Source organism: Ictidomys tridecemlineatus, chromosome 3, assembly GCF_052094955.1.
Source record: "Ictidomys tridecemlineatus isolate mIctTri1 chromosome 3, mIctTri1.hap1, whole genome shotgun sequence".
In the NCBI taxonomy this organism is placed as follows: Eukaryota; Metazoa; Chordata; class Mammalia; order Rodentia; family Sciuridae; genus Ictidomys; species Ictidomys tridecemlineatus.
The window spans coordinates 153193315-153213708 of NC_135479.1; the positions used below are offsets into that span (position 1 = coordinate 153193315).

The 20394-nt window shown below is 36.5% G+C and overlaps 1 protein-coding gene across 1 annotated transcript in view; it reads left to right on the forward strand.

Moving 5' to 3' along the window:
* Positions 1–146: 146 nt before the first annotated feature.
* Positions 147–20394, forward strand: part of Ccdc191 (coiled-coil domain containing 191) — a 74411-nt gene continuing 54163 nt past the window's right edge. The window contains 6 exon segments of the mRNA XM_005327679.5: positions 147–299; positions 4199–4237; positions 10064–10205; positions 14416–14559; positions 17526–17704; positions 19122–19345. Coding sequence (XP_005327736.3) covers positions 210–299; positions 4199–4237; positions 10064–10205; positions 14416–14559; positions 17526–17704; positions 19122–19345 — 818 coding nt within the window. The 5' untranslated portion in view covers positions 147–209.

Below are 20394 nucleotides of genomic sequence, written 5' to 3' on the forward strand. Positions count from 1 at the left end.
CCATCCCCGTGGACAGTCGCTGTTGCCATGGTAACTGAGAGAACGCGCTCCGCCTGCGCAGAGCCTCCTGGGAGTGGTAGTTCGGCGGTGTTCACACTTGCTGTCTTTGAAAGCGGAAGGAACTACAACTCCCAGTGCGACCCGGAAGCTGCTTGGACTGAGGAGTGGTTGTTGGAGCTTTGGCCGAGGTCCGGGACCGAACCTGGAAAATGCTGCTGGCGACCCAGGAAAAGTCCACCTCAAAGAAGAGGATGGGGGTGAATCGCTGGAAACAGTTCACAAGGAAGCCGAATCCCAAGGTGATCCTAGTCGGGAGCTTTGTGGGGGGACAGGGATCGCCCAAAATGCTGCCCAATCCCGAAATAGCCGCTACCGCCGCTACCCTGTCCCGAAACAGCCGCTACCCTTCCTGTGCTTCCTCCGACTTCCCCCAGGGGCAGTCTTACCTGGCCTTGACTGTCCTGGAATCCACATTGTCTAAGTGAAATGGGTATGGGAACTTTAGGATCTGGGTGGACAGCGTCAGGGAACAATTGTTCCTATCTAATGTTCTCAAACCTGAGAGGTCTGCTACTGAGCATCAGGGTGAAGAGAATTCGCGACCTTGGCACCCACCCCTCTCCTGCCACCAATTTCAGGAACCTTCCTGCATATTTCCTTCCTTTTCTTGTCTTTCTTTCTTTAAAAATGTTTTTTTGTGTATGTGCAAATCTGCAATAACTGATCTTTATTGAAAGGGAGAGATCATAAGTTTAAATGCTTTTGTCTGTTTCTCTCCCTGCTTTCCGTCCTACATACAGTATCTAAAATGAACAAAGATGTCCAAGTCATTATTAAATTACATCAATACTTGATTCACATGGTAATTTCCAAATTCAACCACCATTCAAAAATAGATCCTTTTACATCTGGCATCTCTTTTGATGCACTAGATCCTGAAGACACACAAAAAAAATGATAACCCCATTTCAAACTTGAAACAAAGAAGTGACATGTACAAAGTCACACAGTGTATACCTTTTAGGGTACCTTTTAACAGTCACAAAAATAAGTCCTTCAGTGTAAATGAGACCACTAAAATGGAGAGGCTTCTTAGCTTTCAGCTCCAGAGCATTTTCACCCTTCAGTTACACTTTCCTTTAAAAAAACAAAAAAACCTGCAAGTTTGTGGCCTTCTGTGAGGGCCTCAGGCATTTGTTCTTGTGGTTTATTCTAAATATACCAACTAAATGCACTGGACATATTTCACTTGTTGAAAATCTTGCTCCAGATACTGGAGGACATAGACTGGAGCATTAGGGAGACTTGGAAACTGAGGCTGCTGCTACTGCAATGTATCAGTTGCATAATAGATTGGATCCAAAAATAGTTTATGAATATAGACTTGATGATGAAAGGTAAAAATTTGGGACAATTTCTTAGGACTCCATAGGGAGGAACTTTTGCTGATAGCACTTATTGTTACTGCCTAGAAGATAAAAAAAAAAAAACACAAGAGTGCCTTGAAGTTTGGTTTTAATAGGATTAGCTCTTCCAGTGACAAAATAATTCAGCAATGAAACTGCATTAATTAATTTGATATAAGGTAAAGTGTAGATAAGTGAAAGAAAGTTATGCCTTTCCCACTTCCATGAGTCAGAATGCTAGTTTAGATATATCCTTATTTTTCTTTATGCAATGTTATTATTTATTTTAATATTTTATTGGTGAATTATAATTATACATAATAGTAGGCTTCATTGTGATATATTCATAACTGCACATAGCATAATTTGGTCTATTTCATTCCTTGTACTTCCCCTTTCTCTTCTCTCCTCCCTCCCACTTACCCCATCTTCTACTGGTCTTCCTTCTATTTTCATGAGATCCCTCCCACCTCTTTTTTTCTCTCTAGCTTCCACATATGAGAAAAAGCATATAACCCTTGACTTTGAGTCTGGCTTATTTTTCCCAGTGTAATGTTCTCCAGTTCCTTCCATTTTCTTGCAAATGACAATTTTATTCTTCTGTATGACTGTGTGAAAACATTGTTGTGTATATAACCACATTTTCTTTAGCCATTCATCCATGATGGACACCTAGGTTGGTTCCATAACTTTTATATTGTGAATTGTGCTGCTATAAATATGGCTATGCATGTATCACTATAGTATGCTGACTTTAATTCTTTAGGATAAATCCAGAAGAATGGTATTAGCTGGATCAAATGGTGGCTTTTAAGGAACCTCCATCTGATTTTCATAATGAATGTGCTAATTTACAATCTCACCAATAGTTTTTTGTAGGAGTGTTCCTCTTTCCTCACATCCTTGCCAGCATTTATCATTATCCGTATTCTTAATTATTGCCATTCTAACTGTTCTGAGATAAAATCTGAATGTACTTTTGATTTGTATTTCCTTTATTGCTAAATGTGTTAAACATGTTTCATATATTTTTAGCCATTTGTATTTCTTCTTTTGAGAAATACCTGTTTAGTTCATTTATCCATTTATTGATTGGGTTATTTGAGTTGTTCTTGTTTGTTTGTTTTGGTGTTAAGTTTTTTAAGTTCTTTATATATTCTGGCTACTAATTCTGGATATTAATCTTAGTTGGCAAAGATTTTCTCCCATTATGTGGGCTTTCTCTTCATGTTTCTTTTCCTGTGCAGAAGCCTTTTAATTTGATGCTATTCTGTTTATTAATTCATGATTTGTTTTCTGAGCTTTAACAATAGTGCAATTAAGGAAGTTGATACCTGTTCCTATATATTGGAGTGTTGACCCTATGTTTTCTTCTAGCAGTTGCAGTTTTTTGTCTAATTCCTAGGTCTTTGATCCACTTTGAGTTGACTTTTGTGCAGGGTGAGAAGTAGGGGTCAAGTTTCATTCTTCTACATAAGACAATCTAGTTTTCCCAGCATTTGTTTAAAAAGGCTGTCTGGGGCTGGGGATGTGGCTCAAACGGTAACGTGCTTGCCTGGCATGTGTGGGGCGCTGGGTTCGATCCTCAGCACCCCATAAAAATTAAAATAAAATAAAGATGTTGTCTCCACCAAAAATTAAAAAATAAAATATTAAAAAATTCTCTCTCTCTCTCTCTCTCTCTCTCTCTCAATAAAATTTTTTAAAAAGGCTGTCTGTTCTCTAATATGTTTTTGGCATCTTTGTCAAGGATCAGATGTGGGTTTGTATCTGTGTTTGCTTGTCCCTGTGTCTTTTTATTTTATTCCATTTGTATACATGTCTGTTTCTATGCCAGTACCATGCTGTTTTTGTTACTGTAACTCTGTAATATAATTTGAGATCAAGTGTTGTGATGCCTTCAGAATTGCTTTTATTGCTCTAAATTGCTTTGACCATTCTGGGTATTTTATTCTTCCCTATGAATTTAGGACTGTTTTTTCTAGTTCTGTGAAGAATGTCATTGATATTTTGAATAGTATTGAATCACATTGGAGATATAGCCTTATTTTTAAAACCTAGCTGAATTTTTAGCAAAGCAAATATGTATGCTTATTAAGTGATTAGCACAGGGATTTTTGCAACCTTCTGAGAGTTACAGAAAATAAAGAAAGGAGGTATCCTTATGTTCTGATTACTAATTTTAGATTAATATCTGACTGATCTGAGTAGAAATTAATTTATTTTCCATCTTATTTTCTGCTTGGTAGAACAGTAGAAGTCAGATGATTAATGCTCACCCCAATTCCCCAGTTCTTATTGACAAACAATATCTCTGATATAAGTAAGTCAGGAAAGCCTCTGTCTCCAGGCCATTCCTGAAAAGAGGAAGGAGAGTATCATGCCCTTCTCCCAGCAGATAATTACTCGGACAGCCTGACTAATTAATTAGTACTTGTTTGGATCTTATGCACAGTATTATATGTAGCATTTTTACATCTTGACTCATAACTCTGGTACCTTTAAAAAATACTGATATCTGGGCCTTACCCAGAAAAATTAAATCCAAATCTCAAGGTAGGATAGACAAGAAATAAAAAAATAGACAATGTCCCAGAGAAGGCTTCAAACCTCTTCCTGTGCTGTTATTTCTGTTCTTTTATTGTCAATCAGTGCTGAACTTTCCAATGAAATACTTTGGGGAAAAAGAATAAAGGATACATTTCCACATGCTTTAGTCAGAAAAACAGATAAAATGAACAAGTTAATAAAGATATTGCAGTGCATTAATATTCTATATATATTTTCTGCAGCCTGTTTTTGACCCTGACAATGTGGAGCACTGGATTAAGGTAAGGATATTTCAAAATTAGATGGAAAGAGAATTGAGATTCAGGCATAATTAGATGGAAAAGAAATACTTTGTACATGCTTGACTATTTTTATTCTGTGTATTTATATGTTGTCTTAATTTTATACTTTTTAGTATTTTTTTGTTACTCTGTTGCTTCTCATGAAAGCATTGAAGTATGAAAATTAGAAAACAGATGTATAGATATGCCCTTTCAAATGCCATGAGTATCACATGAAGGAGATTAAAAGAGCAGGGGAGGAGAAGCCTTGTATCTTCCTCAGAGGCTGCCAAGACTGTACTGTAGTTATATTAACACAGGCAACTTGTGGGTGAAAGCTAAGTATCACAAGAATTTGCTAATGTCTAATTTTGGATCCAAAAATTTAGTGATCCTAAATGACCCAGAAAGGTCATTTACTATTAGGCTACTGAAGAATATGTTTGAATATTTACTGAGATAGCATGGTTTAGAAATCCTGGGAGATCTCTTCTAGTCCTGAGAAGTATTTTTTTGAATCTAGATACCATGTATGTTGAAAGTTCCTTTAAACCACATCAAGTGCATGTCTCTAAGTGTTGGTTTGTCAACTTGCTAATCAGTTCATTTGTATACTTCATAGTTCAAAATCATGCATTGTTTTCCTGGGAAAATATCCTTCTGCTTAATAGTACTTTGAAGAGTTATTACTTATATAAATTGGCATGCCTTGTGAGGACCAGGGCAGATGGAACCTAGGCCAGATGTAATAATTTTATCCATTCAGTTATTTGACTGGTATTTTTTAAATGCTCACTAAGTACTAGTCCACTGAGTTTGATGCTGAAGCTAAAACAGGATACAGGGCAAGTATAGTCCTTGGCCACACAGAGTTTATAGTTCATTGGGACACAAACAACCTTCCTAAAGATGAGTAGAAAGTTAAAGATGTAATGGAAGCATGTGGTGGGAGGCATTAATATAGATGGGACTAGGGAAGACTTCCTCAGTACTTCAGAAGGCCTGACTCAGAAGACAACTACAATAGTTCCACCATCATGAAGGCTACTTGGCCTCTGAGAAGACCATTTAACATCTAGTAAGTCTAACTTGTGTGTCACTGTTGACAGGCCCAGTGCCAGGCCCCTGCCTGGCTTGGTCACCAGCTAGTAACCTTCTCTTCTAGAGAGAAAGATTTAACTAAATTGGGAGGATAAAATGCTACTCTTGTCAATATCATTTTTCTCTTTCATACAATTGTCAGCCAGCTTGACTCCGATTTATATCATTCCTCTATCACTTCGGCAATTACTTTTTTCCCATTATGTCCTCAAATCTCCCATCCTGAAAAAAAATCAATAAGATCCTTACTTGACCCTGTAGTCCATTCTGATCGCTGAGTGATTTTATTTTCTTATCTAATGTCTTTAGATGTATAGTCTGGACTCCTTGCCTTTGTATTTTTCTCTCATGTCCACAATTATTTTCTTTCAGTTTCCATTTCTTAGTTCAGTTTCCATTACACAAAAACTGTTATTATAAATGACTTCCTGACCAAATTCAGTAGTCTCTTGATAGACCTCAAATTTTTACAAATTTCATTTGGTAGTTATGACTTTTTTCTTACTTTATCTTTTCTGTAGCACTGTTTTCTCCTGCTTCTCCTACTACCGCTCTGTCCAGTTTCTTCTTTTCTGATTTTTTCCCCCTATATATCCCAACTCTGGGTGTAACCCAAGTAGTTCTAACCTCTGGAACTAAGACTTCCAAATCCACTTGAGGGGACTACCCTTTAAAATTAGCAGAGATTTTGTTCCACAGATGGAGGGGAGTATATATGGAAAGGGTATGAAGGATCAAGAAGATTGAGACAGGCCTCTCTTCAGAGGAAAAGGAAGATTTCTCAGCAGCAATATGGACATGACTGAAGAAAGTAACCATAATTTTTCATGGTACCCAAAATTGATAGATCAGATTATCCAGGCTTGGAGGTTTTCGTTGCAAATACAAAGGAACAGAGATTTGAGAATATTGTAGGATATTAGCTGAATAGCCATGCTGAGTAGTAATGGAAGATTCATAGATTAGGGGGAATATGGAGTTTGGAACAGTTGATCAGGTCCTTATCAATGTCATGGGAGTACAGGGAGTGAAGCAGGGAATTGGTTTGGAGGTTGTTGTTGGAGAGAGGTTATCAAGAGTTTGGATCAAGAAATGAAAACTAATGTGCAACATGGTTCAGAGTGACTGTCTAAGAGTTGATAAAGTGGAATAAAAGGGAAGGCTGTTGGAATGCAGAAGACCTAGAAAACCTTGAGGCGGAGATAGTAGTGAGTCATCCTCAGGGAAGTCTTGAAATCACTTAGATTCCAGAAGATGCTTGGTTAGTACTGAATCCTATGGCAGCTCACCCAAAATACAACAGGCCATGATTTACAATTATCTTCCTCTCAAGTTGATAGACTGACTCATCTTACTCCAATGCATTCTCCTACCTGATTAAACATTCTAAACATTTTCACCAGGTCAATTTTCTACTCTAGAGCCTTTAGTGACTTTTTGTACCATCATATGAAACTAAATTCCAGATGGGCATTTAAGGCTGTCTGTCAATCAACTTATAATATCCATTTACCTGAAACAGCCCCTGTACTGATACCCTGTGTGACTCCTGCTCCTGTCAGGCCATTCTTCTTTTCCTCCATCAAGTAGGGGTTCCTTTTGCTTTGACTCATGCTGATCCCTCAGCCTGGAGTATGTCTGCTCTGAGAGGTAGTCCTGATTATTCCCTTACAGCTCAGCTTTGAGATGTCCCTCTTAGTGAACAAAACCCTCTCACTCATCTCAACCACATAATGCCACTCTTTAATACTCTTTCCCTTAGAAATTTTTTGGCATTTGTATTCACAATTATTGATACAATATCAAGGATTTGATTTTATACAAGGGGATTAAAAGAGGATTGGGTGCTTTAAAAATATATTACGTACAAAACTGTTCTGAATGAGCATGCTATGTACACATAGGGGTATATTAGAAAACTTGTGTTTGTACCACCCAGTCTTGAGGAAATGAAGGACCACATGTAAGCTACTATTTCTTTCTTCCATAATGATCCATCAGACACAAGATGCACATATAAGATTGCAGGAACAACTGAGACAGTTCCTCTACAGATCACATGCTTACATGTAACATAGCTACTGAATAATAAACTTTTGAAGGTATTTGGCTCTTTTAAATCACTCTGTCTTGCTTTGGAACTGTTATTTATTGTGCACATGGCATATGGAACCAAAAATAAAAACATGAACTTTTTAAAGTACAGAAACCTATGTTCATTTCCCCTTAATACCCATTATAGTACTGGGAACAGAGCTAGTCTTCAATCTGGACTTGCTGAAAGAATAAGATATTACTTTGACACAGTGTGTTTTATTGGAGTATAGGATAGATCTCTCCTAACTCTTGCACATTTATTTTGAAAAACATAAGTAATATTTTAAGACAAAAACCAGATTTTTTTCTAATCCTTAGTATCATCTAGTAGGCAATGACACAAATCTTTATTTTAAGTGATATCCCAAGCACTTGCTTTCTTAAAGCCAAGTAAACATTTATCTTTACTTCCTTTACCAGACTTTCTTTAGTACCGAGAACAGTCTTTCTTCCCTTATCTCCCAAGCTCTTTACCTTCCTCTGTTAAGAGTGTGCACAAATTCCAACCCAGATGAAAAGTCACATCATATGTAGTTATTTATTTTATTCATAGCCTTAAGAACTAAGTCAGGTCTAAAAATCTGTTTTTGTCATTCATTTTTGTGGGTATCAGTTTAATAAAAACTGAAGTTGATTAATTTATTTGTATAATGTTTACATATACATGTATATACAAACATATAGTATATGTAAAACTTATCTTGCTCTCTTAATAACCTAAAGGGGAATACTATACCAACTATAAATTCAATAAAGTACATATACCACCAACATAAATTGGTAAAAGAAATAGTGGGGGCAAACAGGTCTCTACAGAGTGATCTTATAAGGAGTGAATGATATTTCCTTAACTTTAACTCTGATGAAATCACATTTTCTTCTGGTTTATAGGTTTTCCTACAGTTCTATTTTCCACATCTTCTTCAAATTGCCCTCAACTTTTAAATTGTATGCCTTGACTTCTAATTTAAACCTAATACATGAAACATGAGAATGAGACAGTTAAACCCCTGGCAAGTTTTTGTAGAGGTACTCCTAGTTTCATCACCCAGGGCAAGGGGAAAAGCTGTTTTCAAAATGGGCCAGGTGAAAATATAATAGGGGAAAGTGCATCTTTTAAAAATTAATCTTTCGTCAATTCATTCCTTCAGCAAACATTTATTGGGCACCTGTTAAGTGCCAAGTATTATTCTGGTTGCTAGGGGTACACATGTGGAAGAGAAAACGATCTCTGCCAGCATGCTACTTGGAGGAGACAATACATGAGAAAATATGTGTAAAGTGAAAAGCTCTATAAAGAAGGGGAGCAAGAGGAAGGTGGTTACAATTTCATATATGGTGGGCAGAGAGGGCCTTTACTGAGAAGGCGATGTTTGAGCAAAGGAGTCATAGGGATGTGTGTGGGAGAGTTGTGCATGCAGAGGGGATTAAGTACAGAAGCCTTGAGCTGGTAACACACTTGGTGTGGGTGAAGCAGAGTGAGTAGGTGGGGAGGTTGGAGAGCTTCCAAAGGGCCCTGGACATTGAAGCACATTGTAAGGATTTGACTTTATTCTGATTGAGATAGGGAACCATTGATGGGGTTTGAGTGGTGTTATGGCATGATATGGCTTTCAGTTTAAATGATCACTCACTGATGTGGTCAGAGGCTATTCTAGAAAATCTGTCAGAGAGTTGTGTCTTGGACCCAGGTGATAGTGATGGGGAGGGGTCAGATTGTGAATACATTTTGAAAATAAAGCCCATAGTTTTCTTGACATATTGTCTGAGGATGGAGAGGGAGGAGAAAAGGAGAGGTACAGAGCGGGAGGGAGGGAGAGAGAGAGAGAGAGAGAGAAGGAAGAGGAGGAAGAGGGTAGGGCTTGGTTTAAGGAAGACTCTTAAGTTTTCCTCTTTAAGAACTGAAAGAAAGAAGTTATCACTCCCTGAGTTGGAAGACTATGAGCACAGTAAGCATAGGGGAAGCAGGTTCTTGGGAAGAGGGAAAGTCTTGAGTTGGTTATAAAATAACTTATTTTGTACTATGCAGATAAGTCCAGATGCCAAGGTAGTTTGCCCGATTCCACCATTTCCTTCCCCAAACCCATGAATTTGGTCCTATTTTTACTAAACTCTCACTGTTTAGTTAAATATTCTGGATGACTACGGCTTCATACTATTTATCTCAATTTTATTGAACCTGTGATTTGCCTAATATATGATAGTAGGTTCCTTTCAGGAGCAGTAATTTGAGGATATTGTAGTTACTCAGTCTCTGGTCCATATTCATACACAAGTCTCAGTGGTAGGGAAACTAATAAAATATTATATTTTATTTAAAATAAAATATCCAGGTCTCAGGATCTCATTACTAAGGCCCTAAAAAAAGTTATCTAAAGCTTAAATAACTTTTTATATAAACATTGTGGCCATCTGTCATATCTTGATAAAATACTGCAATTAATTCAATGTCACACATGAAAGTAAAAATTATTTGGTGTAGATATATAGACCGCAGAATTTTGTCAAAAATTTAAAAATGAAAGAATCTGAGAAATGCGTAGAAAAATCAGTTGAGTAAGAGAGAAGTTGTCTAACCCCAAACAAGGTTACTATCATCTTAATAGACTGTTTTCTGTTATGCTGAAGAGAGTGGAGAAAGCCTCAGAATTTGCAGTTTTGAATGCATTTTCAGCCAGAAATTTGCACTTACCTGGAAGGATTCAGGACCAAATGATAGATTTGGAAACATCTGAGCAAACAGTGGATCATGATGAAGTCTACACAGAAGGTGAGAGAATGTATTTTTTGCTGTGATGTTAACAGTTTTCAAAGCATATCCTATAATACATGTCAAAGACTGAAAGCTTTTCTTACTCTTGCTCCTAATTTTTGTTTCTTTCTATTTCCTTGAAGCTATTTTACTCTGAAATTAACCCTGTCACTTTATGTAAGGGCATATTTAAAGTCCATTTTGTTTCCTGAAATAGAAACAGCCACATTCAGAGGCATTTTTAATAGTTAAATGGTAAATGTTGTATTCGTCCTATGGCACTGATGTGGCCTTCTATTGATAACTCAACCACTAGTTAATAAAACCAATTTTGTGCCTTATGAAGAGATCTAAAACCAACCTAACTTCTCTACCTCTCAAAAGTCCCCCCAAAGCTCCCTTCATTTGGAATTTAGTATCCTAATTTATAATGCTCCAAGGAAGTACTTTACTGGTTCTTCCTGACTGAGGGATCAGGAGGAACTAGCGAAGGCTACTGTGAAGGAGAAACTGCTGAGGTAGGTGGGAAGTCCAAGTATGATGCCCTACAAGCCAGCTTTTTGTTTGGATTGTATATGTCTTCAACTGTTTAGTTTATTTCTTCATTTACTCAACACCTATATACATGATTCTTACTCTAAGATTTTAGGCACTGGAAGTAACGGTGTGTACATTCTAATGTGAGAATAAAGAAAATGACAAACAAATCATTAGGAAGGGAAAAGTCAGTCAAGTTTGGACCTGAATAACAAGGAGCCACGATGGCAAAAAAAAGTGCTTCCCTGGCAGAGGGAAAGGTCACATTGGGAGTTTAAAGTATAGACAGGCTTGGTGTAGGTGAGGAACTGAAGCAAGATATGTGTGGCTGGAGCCTCCCAGCACATATGAACTTGAAGGAGTGAGCAGATACAAATCACATAGGACATTATAGGCCTCAGAAAAGAATTTAGATTTCATTGAGTATGATTAAATGGGGCAAAGATCTTTTAGGATAGTTTTTTAAATGTATGAAGAATGGAATGAACAAGGGAGAAAAGTAATCAGTGGAAGGCTTTTGCAGTGGTCTGGAGTGAGCAACAGTAGTGATTGTTCTCATGTGGTTACAGTAGTACTGGACATAGAAAAAGGAGATTGTGAAATTGGCAGGACTGTGTCTTGTCCACCTGCCTCCCATTCTGCCAATAGGAATATAAAATATATGTGAGCCTATTAAGGGTTCCCCAAAGTCCTATGGTTAAAAACTGTCTAGCCCATAAACCTCCTTTAATCCTGAACTAGCTATTAATATCCTAAGAAACTAGTGATTCACTGTAGTAGTTTATGGACAGAACATGGTGTTCAAAGATTTACTCATTTTTTCTCCTCCTATCAACTAAATATTTTACAACAATGTGTTGTACAAGAACTAGTGCTGTGAGGAGCATCATTTGAGAAATTGCTTACAAGTAACCTCCCAGCCCCACGTCTGATTCAATATGGGGGGTTTCTATAGCTTAATCCTCCAAGAGAAGTTTCCTTTCTTTGTTCTTTTAGAGGTACTTAATAGTAAATCCTTAATTTCCAGTAAATGACCCTTGATACATACAAATTATTTTTATATATAAACTATTAATTATTTTATATATAAACACATAAATTCCTGAATTTATTATGCCCAAGAGTTACTCAATAAATATCTGCTCTTTTCTCTACCTTCCTCTGAAAGCCAACAGTTTTTGTTGCTAGTATTTTTGTTCACTTAGTTTCTACTATGGTAGTCTCTCCTACTTACCTCTGTATCCATAAGGGATACATTCTAAGACTCCCCCCCAGTGTATGCCTGAAACTGGAGATTGTACTGAACCTTATGCATGCTACTTATGATAATATTTAATTTATAAATTAGGGACAGTAATATATTAATAATAATAATAATAATAACAAAATAGAACAATTATAGCTATACTGTAATGAAGGTTGTGTGAATGTGATCTCCATCTCTTAAAATACCTTATCTAGTAATCACTCTTCTTAAAAGGTGAGATGATACCGTGCCCATGTGATGAGGTGAAGCAAGGTGAATGACGTAGGCATTGCGACATAGCATTAGACTACTGCCTGGGAGTTACTTGAACACAAGTATTATGTATCATGATAGGCAATCTGATAAGTGAGATTGCAACTAAGTGACTAAAAAGCATGTGGTGTAACCAGTGTGGATATGCTGGACAATGATGAGTTACATCCTAGGTGGGATGGAGCAGGATGGCACAAGACTTTATTATGCTGCTCAGAACACTGTTCATTTAAAACTTATCAATTATTTCTGGAATTGTCCATTTAATATTTTTGGGCCATTGTTGAGCACAAGAAACTAAAACTATAGAAAATGAAACTCCTGAAAACATGGAGGAGGGATGCTGTTGAACTCTGATTTTTTTCCTATTATATCTATATTAAATGCTTTTGACATTAATAGAGAAATACCCCATTCCCCAAGAGCTATGAGATAAGGATAATAATAGCAATGAAGGTAATACAAAAGCTTTTCTTTTTTAAAATCTTCATTCCCTGCACAAATGAGCTGTTTGATAGTGATAAAAATGATGAAAGCAATGCCAAGGAATACATTTCACTCCAATACCTATGTATTTTAAGAAGATTTTCTCAATATCATTAAGAAACAAGTTCAAATGGAAGTTGGTGTTTAGTATATCACACTCTTGATTTTCATCCTACCTCAATGGCCTCTCCTCCCTATTCGGCTTTCCTGCTTCATCTTTTCCCTTCAAGCTCTAAGTGGTGGACTTCCCCAGGGCTGGCTTCTTGAAGCTGCTCTAACTTCTTCCTTTGGTATTCTCTGTGGCTTTAAATGCCGTCTTGGACCTCTCTTTTTAAATCCAATTACCAATGCATATCTGACATTCCTATTTAGACTAGTCTCATAAGCGTCTGCTCAACTTTTTCTTTTCGCAAGTCCTGGGGATTGAACCCAGGGCCTCACACATGTTAGGCAAGTAAGTGCTCTTCTACTGAGCTACATTCCTAACCCCTCTCATTAGCATTTGAAAATAACATGTCAAAGGCTGAATCTTTCCCCCAAACTTGCTGATCCCTTGTCCTTCCCCATCTCAGTAAATAGCATCTCCATCTTTCAATTGCTAAAGCTAAAAAACCTGTGGTTTTCTTTTTCTCACATCTCCTGTTCCAACCCTCAGCAAGTCATGGCAACTCTTCCTTACAACATTTTTGTAGAATCTGACCATTTGTAATTCCTTCACTCCAAGTCCAGGCCTTCATAACCTTTCTCCTGGATTTTTGCATTCATCCCAGTTGGTATCCCTCCTTCTGTGCTTGTCCCCTCTAGTCTATTTTTTAATAAACAAAGTAGTCAAAGTGATCCTCTTAAAGTTTGTCACCTCTTTGCTCACAACCCTCCTGTGGCTCCTCAGTACACTAAGAATAGGAGCCAAGAAATCTAGAAATGTGAAGACTCTAAGCAAAGGGATTCAGCCTCCAGATCATTGACATTTTGGGTTAGAGACGTTTTGTTGTTGGGGGTTATTCCCTGACTTATAGAATGTTTAGCAGCATCCCTGATCTCTGCTCACTAGATGTTAGTGTCACTTCCCCTTATTGTTACAACCCAAAATGACTCTAGACATTGCCATATCTCCATGGTGGGGGGCAGGGGGAGGGCTGGGCAGAGATCTTCCCCAGTTGATAACCATTACTCCAGCCTGATCCACACATTTCCTATTCTGTCTCATCTCCTACTGTTCTCTCACTCACTCACTCTCCTTCAGCCACAATAGCCTCCTTGTTGTTTCTCAGACATTCGTGCTGTTAAGACCTTTGCTTTCCCTCTGTATAGTATAATCTTCTCTTGTACATCCACATGGCTCTCTTCTCACTTCCTTCTCTTCTTTGCTCAAAGATCTATTTCACATTGAGGCCTTCTTTGACCACCCAATTTAAAACTATAACACCATCCTCTATTTCCTGCCCTGCTTTGTTTCATTTTTCTTTCTCTTTACTCTCCTCTACCCATCATCTTCCCGATTGGAAGATAAGCTTCATAGTGGTAAGATTTATTTTTCCAGTTTTGTTCATTGCTATATTCTCAGCATCTAGAACAGTACTTGCTACATGATAGATATGTGATATTTATTGAATAAATAAAAATAGTGAGTAAAGAAAGTCTCTAAAGTATCTGAAATATTTAAAAGATGTTTTATTTTATTGATAGCTCAGGAGCTGGTCAATGACTGGTTAGACACCAAACTTAAGCAAGAATTAGCAAGTGATGGAGAAGGTGATTCTGAAAACACTGTCACAAGTAGCACTGCTATGCCAGAAGCCAGTGGCCATTTGAAATATGACAAGTTTGATGGTAAGACCTTATCTAATTGTTCTAAGCTTTAATGTTAATCAATTGTCTAAGAAGTCTTAAACTATTTTGAATAATAAACAATGTCATTCTACTTTTCTGTTTTGTTTGGTTTTATTATTAGCTTTAATTTTTCTTGATTGAATATAAAGTCCTCATGCTATATCCTAAGTAAATTCATGGTGTTTTTTTAAAATTTAAAATATTCTGTTATTTGCTGGGCATGGTGGTGTATTCCTATAATCCCAGCTGCTTGGGAGCCGAGTTAAGAGAATTGCAATTGCAAGTCCAGCCTAGATAACTTAGTAAGACCCTGTCTCAAAATGAAAACCAAAAAGGGCTGGGAATATATCACTCAGTGATAGAGTGCCCCAGGTTCTATCCCCTGTTCTGTAAAACAAAACAACAAAATATTCCATTATTTATCATTTTGATTATTATTATAATAGCAATTAAAAGTATCTCTTATTCCTATGTCGTGACTATTTACTTCAGTGGAGACTGTGTTTAAGCATTCATGTATTATTTTAGTCACAAAATTCTTCTTTTTTTTTTTTTTTCTCTCTCTCTTGGTACCAGGGATTGAAACCAGGAGCACTTTACCACTAAGCCACAACCCAACCCATTGTTTTTGTTTGTTCGTTATTTTGGAAACAGGGTCTCACTAAAGTTTCTGAGGGCCTCACTAAGTTGCTGAAGCTGGCCTCAAACTTGTGATCCTCCTGCCTCAGTCTCCTGAATCTCTGGGATTACATACATGTACTACCACACCTGGCTACAGAATTCTTTGTATATTAGTTATCACTTTTCTAGGTCTTTTTCTTTCCTTACTATTTTGTGCAAAGCTAATGTTAAACAAGTCACTTAGCCAATTCATGAGGATTTCTCAAATGTGCTCAAGGGTCTAAGGTTTTCTTCCCTGAGTATAGGGTTAGGCATGGTGATGCTAGGGGCAGCTTCCCGTGCATGAAGCAAACACCTTTGGAGAAGTACCTGGCAGTATTTGCCTTGTTTAGAACTCTACAATCTCCAGCTAGGGGATCAGAGTCATGTAATATAGTGAAATTGTTGCTTCCTTTGATGTTATGCTAATAGATCTACTTATATCCCTTTACTCAGATTGTCTGTTATCATTGAGTATCACACTAAGCCTCAATTATCTTATTCTGGGAGAGGGTTTTTTTTTTCCCCCTCAACATATTGAACAAAATACTGTGTAACCATTAAAAAGGATATTTACCAAAAGTACTAATTAACTTCTAATTATAGCTATAGATACAGAAAAGGCACTTGACAAATCTACATTCATTCTTGATTAAAACTTTCAGCACACTAGTAATAAAAGGAAAATTCTCAAAATTGATAAAGAACACTTACATAATATAGAAAACAAGGGCCAAAAGAATAAATGTAAACCCACTTTATCAGAAATACATTAAATATAAGTGGATTTAAACACTTCAGTCCAAAGACAGATTGGCAGGATGGATTAAAAATACATGACATAATATATCCTCTCTACAAGAGACGTGCTTTGGACTCAAGACCCACATAAGTTGAAATAGAAGAATGAAAAAAGATATACTTTGCAAATAGTAACCAAAAGAGAACTGGAGTGGCTATACTAATATGGGGGTAGGAGAGGAAATAGACTTTAAAACAAGAAATTGTTCCTAAAGGCAGAGTACATTTTGTAATGATAAAAGACCAATTCACCAAGAAAACGCAATTACAAATATATATATACCTGAGAGAAGAGTCCCACAATGGATAAAGCAAAACTGAAGGAAGAAGAGAAAATTCAGCAATAATAGGTAGAGACTTCTATACCCCCACTCTCAATAAAGTATATAACAATAACAACAAAAATTAACAAGGAAGATGTAGTATTATTAATCATTAGCAAAAAGGCATTTTAAAAGTTATTCAATAAATATTAATGGTACAAGAAAAAAGTATAATCTGTTACCACTACATATCTATTAAAATGTTTTAAAGTTAAAAGACAGGCCGTGCCACGTAAGAATGCAGAGGAACTAGAACACTTCCATTTTGCTGGTGGGAATGAAAAACTGCTTGAACAATGGTTTGATGTTTACTTGAAAAGTTAAGCATATACATACCATGTAATCCACCCATCAGAGTCCTAGGCATTTTCCTAATAGAAGAAAGACTGTTCATACAAAAGCTAGTATACAAATGCTCCTAACAGCTTTATTTCTAATAGTCCAAATCTGGAAACAATCCAAATATCCATCAACAAAGGAATGATGACCAATTTGTTGTATATCTATACAGTGGAATATTGTATTACTTAGCAATAAAAACTAATCCATTTGATGCACACCAAATGGATAAATCTCCTAAATAATTGTGCTGAGTGAAAGAAACCAGACCCAAAAGAGAGTGCATAGTGTATGGCCTTACCTAAATAAAATTTTAGATAGTGTGAACTTTTTTTTGACAGAAAGCAGTTCTGTGGTTACTTGAAGCAGGACAGAGGGCATAGGAAGGAGAGAAAAAGATTTCAGGTTAGAGAACATTTTGTGGGTAATGAACGCATTCATTATCTTGATTATGGTGATGGTTTTATTGATAAATACATATGTCAAAATTTATTGGAGACTTTAGATATTTCTTATATATTGTATATCAATTATACCACCTTTATAAAGCTTTTTACTTCTTTAGGTGTGGAGTTCTCAAGGTTATTTAAATTGAAGTATCTTGTAGATTTAGCTGTGAACAAGTATTTAGTGACTTCGGTGAGGGTAATTTCTGATAAGTGGAGCTATTTCCTCTTAACTTGAATTGGAGGTAATAATTGCTGAGGGCTTTATTCATCCAATTGGCATTATCAATTACTCTTTATTGAACACTGGGGCTTTGTATATTTTCAGGATTCTTTATATAATTATGAATATAAATTAATTTTTAAAAATTTTTCTTTGTTGTTCTGTTTTCCCTAGATTTATATGGTTATTTGGAGGAAGAGGAGGAAAGTACCACTGTTCAAAACTTTATAGACCATCTGCTCCATAGAGAAGTGGTGGATTCTGGGATGCTGGAAGATCTTGGAATGAAGGAAAACCAAGACAAGAAGCAGCAGAAGGATCCTCGTCTTACCATGGAGATGAGACATAAGCAGGTGGGAGGGAAAAACAAAATTAAAATGGATAACAGGAAGCAGTCTTTGTGTAACACATTTAATAAGCTTAAATAAAGATTTAGGCTTTATTATGAAAAAGGGTGCCATCTGTGGTTTGGTTAGAAAGAATAAAAATAAAATATAAGAACTTCAGAAGAAAAATAATTCTCATAAACTGAGGGTAGGAAACAATTTATTTAAGAAATAACCTAAGTTAGAATAATTGATTTTGACCAAAAGAGTGTTGGACTAAACTTTATTAGTTTGAGCATGGTATTTCCTATTATAAATATGTAGATTGCATTTGCTTTAATTTGATTTTTGAAGTGACATTAATATATTATCATGAATATTCTGCTGAATATTATAAAGATAATTCTTTTCTAGACAACTGAAATTCACTCATTTTGTGATTATAATTTGAAAAGGAGGACAGATCGGAATTAAATCTAGTTCAGCTGTTTTGAATTAGAAAGGCATGTGGGAACTTTCCTTTTTTCAAAGTCAATAGTAGGTAATAGGGGAAAAGACTATCTCAACACTTTATGAAGAAGCTTTGGAGAATCAGAATGACTAAGTCTTTGTCGTTTGTGCAGGACTAAGGCTGAACTGGAATTTATATATGTGTGTGCAATCTTTTTATAATACTGAATTTCTGGTTGCCAAATTTGAAAAACAATGGTTTAAACCAGTAAGTTATGCCTAATCAGCACTGGTGGTGTTGAGAAACAGGGGTCCAAATACAATCCTGGTTTGGATGTGAGACAAAAAGGAGGAGAGAAGGTTCAGTCAGCTATATGGCCATTGTCTAGAAGTCTTATCACAACTAGAGAGTAAGATAAGTGAAGCAGAGTGGAAAGGACCAGTCAATCACCCAAAGAAGTGATAGGTCTGAAAAAAGTGAATATAATTATTCAGAATATGTACAAAGTTCATATTTTTGGTCCAGAATCACTGGTTTATTTAAATAATAATCGAAATTAACAAAGAGTTGTAGTGTTACCTAACACAATAAATCACTGTTCTAACTTTCACAATATTCCAAAGAATACTCCTGTTCTTTCTTGAATTATAATTAGAATGCAGACAGAACCTCAATAAAAAGCAGACATGTTCACCTTGAATAATTCTATGGGTGGGAGATCATTTTTGAGTAAGAATACAGAACTTGGAATCTGACCCAGTAAACCCAGGTTTTCCATGCTGCAGGATCAATGGTTTGAGAATCTTCTTCATCTGATTTCATGTAAAACTTTTCCCAGTAAACAAATCAATTTCTCTGATTCTACCAATAAGCAGCAGGGCTCTGAGCCAGAATATTTCAAATCAGTTGTATTCTGAACTTCAAAATGTATTCTGAATTTTGCAGTTCCCCTCAACTTGAAAGGGCTGCATTTTACCCTTTTTGTATTCTAAGGTAAAAGAAAATCGTTTAAGACGTGAGAAAGAACTGGAATACCAGAAAATTGAAAAGGCCCTGAAAAAATCAGCCTTCCTGGAGGCTCAGTATCTGGTGCAAGAAGAGAAGAGAAGGAAGGCTCTGGAGGCCAAGAAAGAAAAGGAGGACATCCAAAGGGAGATGGTGAAGCTCCGGAGGGAGATACTTGAGAGGAGACGCACCGTGGAGGAAGCATGGAAAATGTAAGCCAGTCTGATAAGCAGTATGGAGGCTTTCTGTCTAAGGGAGTGATTTTGGAAGTACTCTGAAATTTGTAAAATGTATAGATGTTGCAATAACTTAACAAAAAAGAAAAATCCCATCAGCTGGGGACCTAGCATGAATGAAGACCTGTGTTTATTCCCCAGTACTGCCAAGAGAGAGAGGGAGAGAGAGAGAGAGAGAGAGACAGACAGACAGACATCCCATTATATAATCTATTATATCTTCTTAACAAATTAACTGATTTTATTTTTCTATATTTCCTCCTGGTCTTGGCCATGTTGCATACTTTATTCCAACCATAAAGTACATTTAATTTGTTATCCTGCTGTAATTAAAACAGTCTGGAGTTCTGAGGGTTGTGTATTATTCCATTGAGGTCCTATACCATCCTTTATATAATGACCTCTTGCCCAATGACCTCCTCCAGGTACTGCTAAGCATGTTGGCTATTTAGATTTTTCATCAATATAATACTGCAGTGAGCATCCTTAGCCTAAAGATTTTTTTATTCTTTTGAATTACAGTCTTAAGAATGTCATTAGTGAGGTAAAAGGTATAGATATTTTTATGGCTCTTGAAACATTGCCAAATTGCTTTCAAATGGGTTGTACTTACTCATTTACTGGCAGTGGGGCAGTTTATCACACTTCTCATTACTGGGGAGTATCTCACTTTCAATACTTTCATACTTTCAGTAGGTGTTGGATTAGTTTGCATTTCTTGGTTGCATAATACCTTTAAGGTTGAACATGGTTCTTTATTCCATATGCATATTTGGTAATTATGCCTTGTCCTACTGTGCATTGTGTTACCACCTTACTTTCTGATAAACATACAGAAAGTCACCATTGCCTTACTACCACTGAAAAAGAATATCTGAATAAGAGGAAAATGAAAATAATCCTCACAGGATGTAGTACTATTATCCATCCTCATGCAGAAAATGAGCTTCAGTAAGTGAAATAATGAACGTATTTATTCTGAGAAATAACACTGATGCATGAACTGCTGAAGTCTTGGAACAACG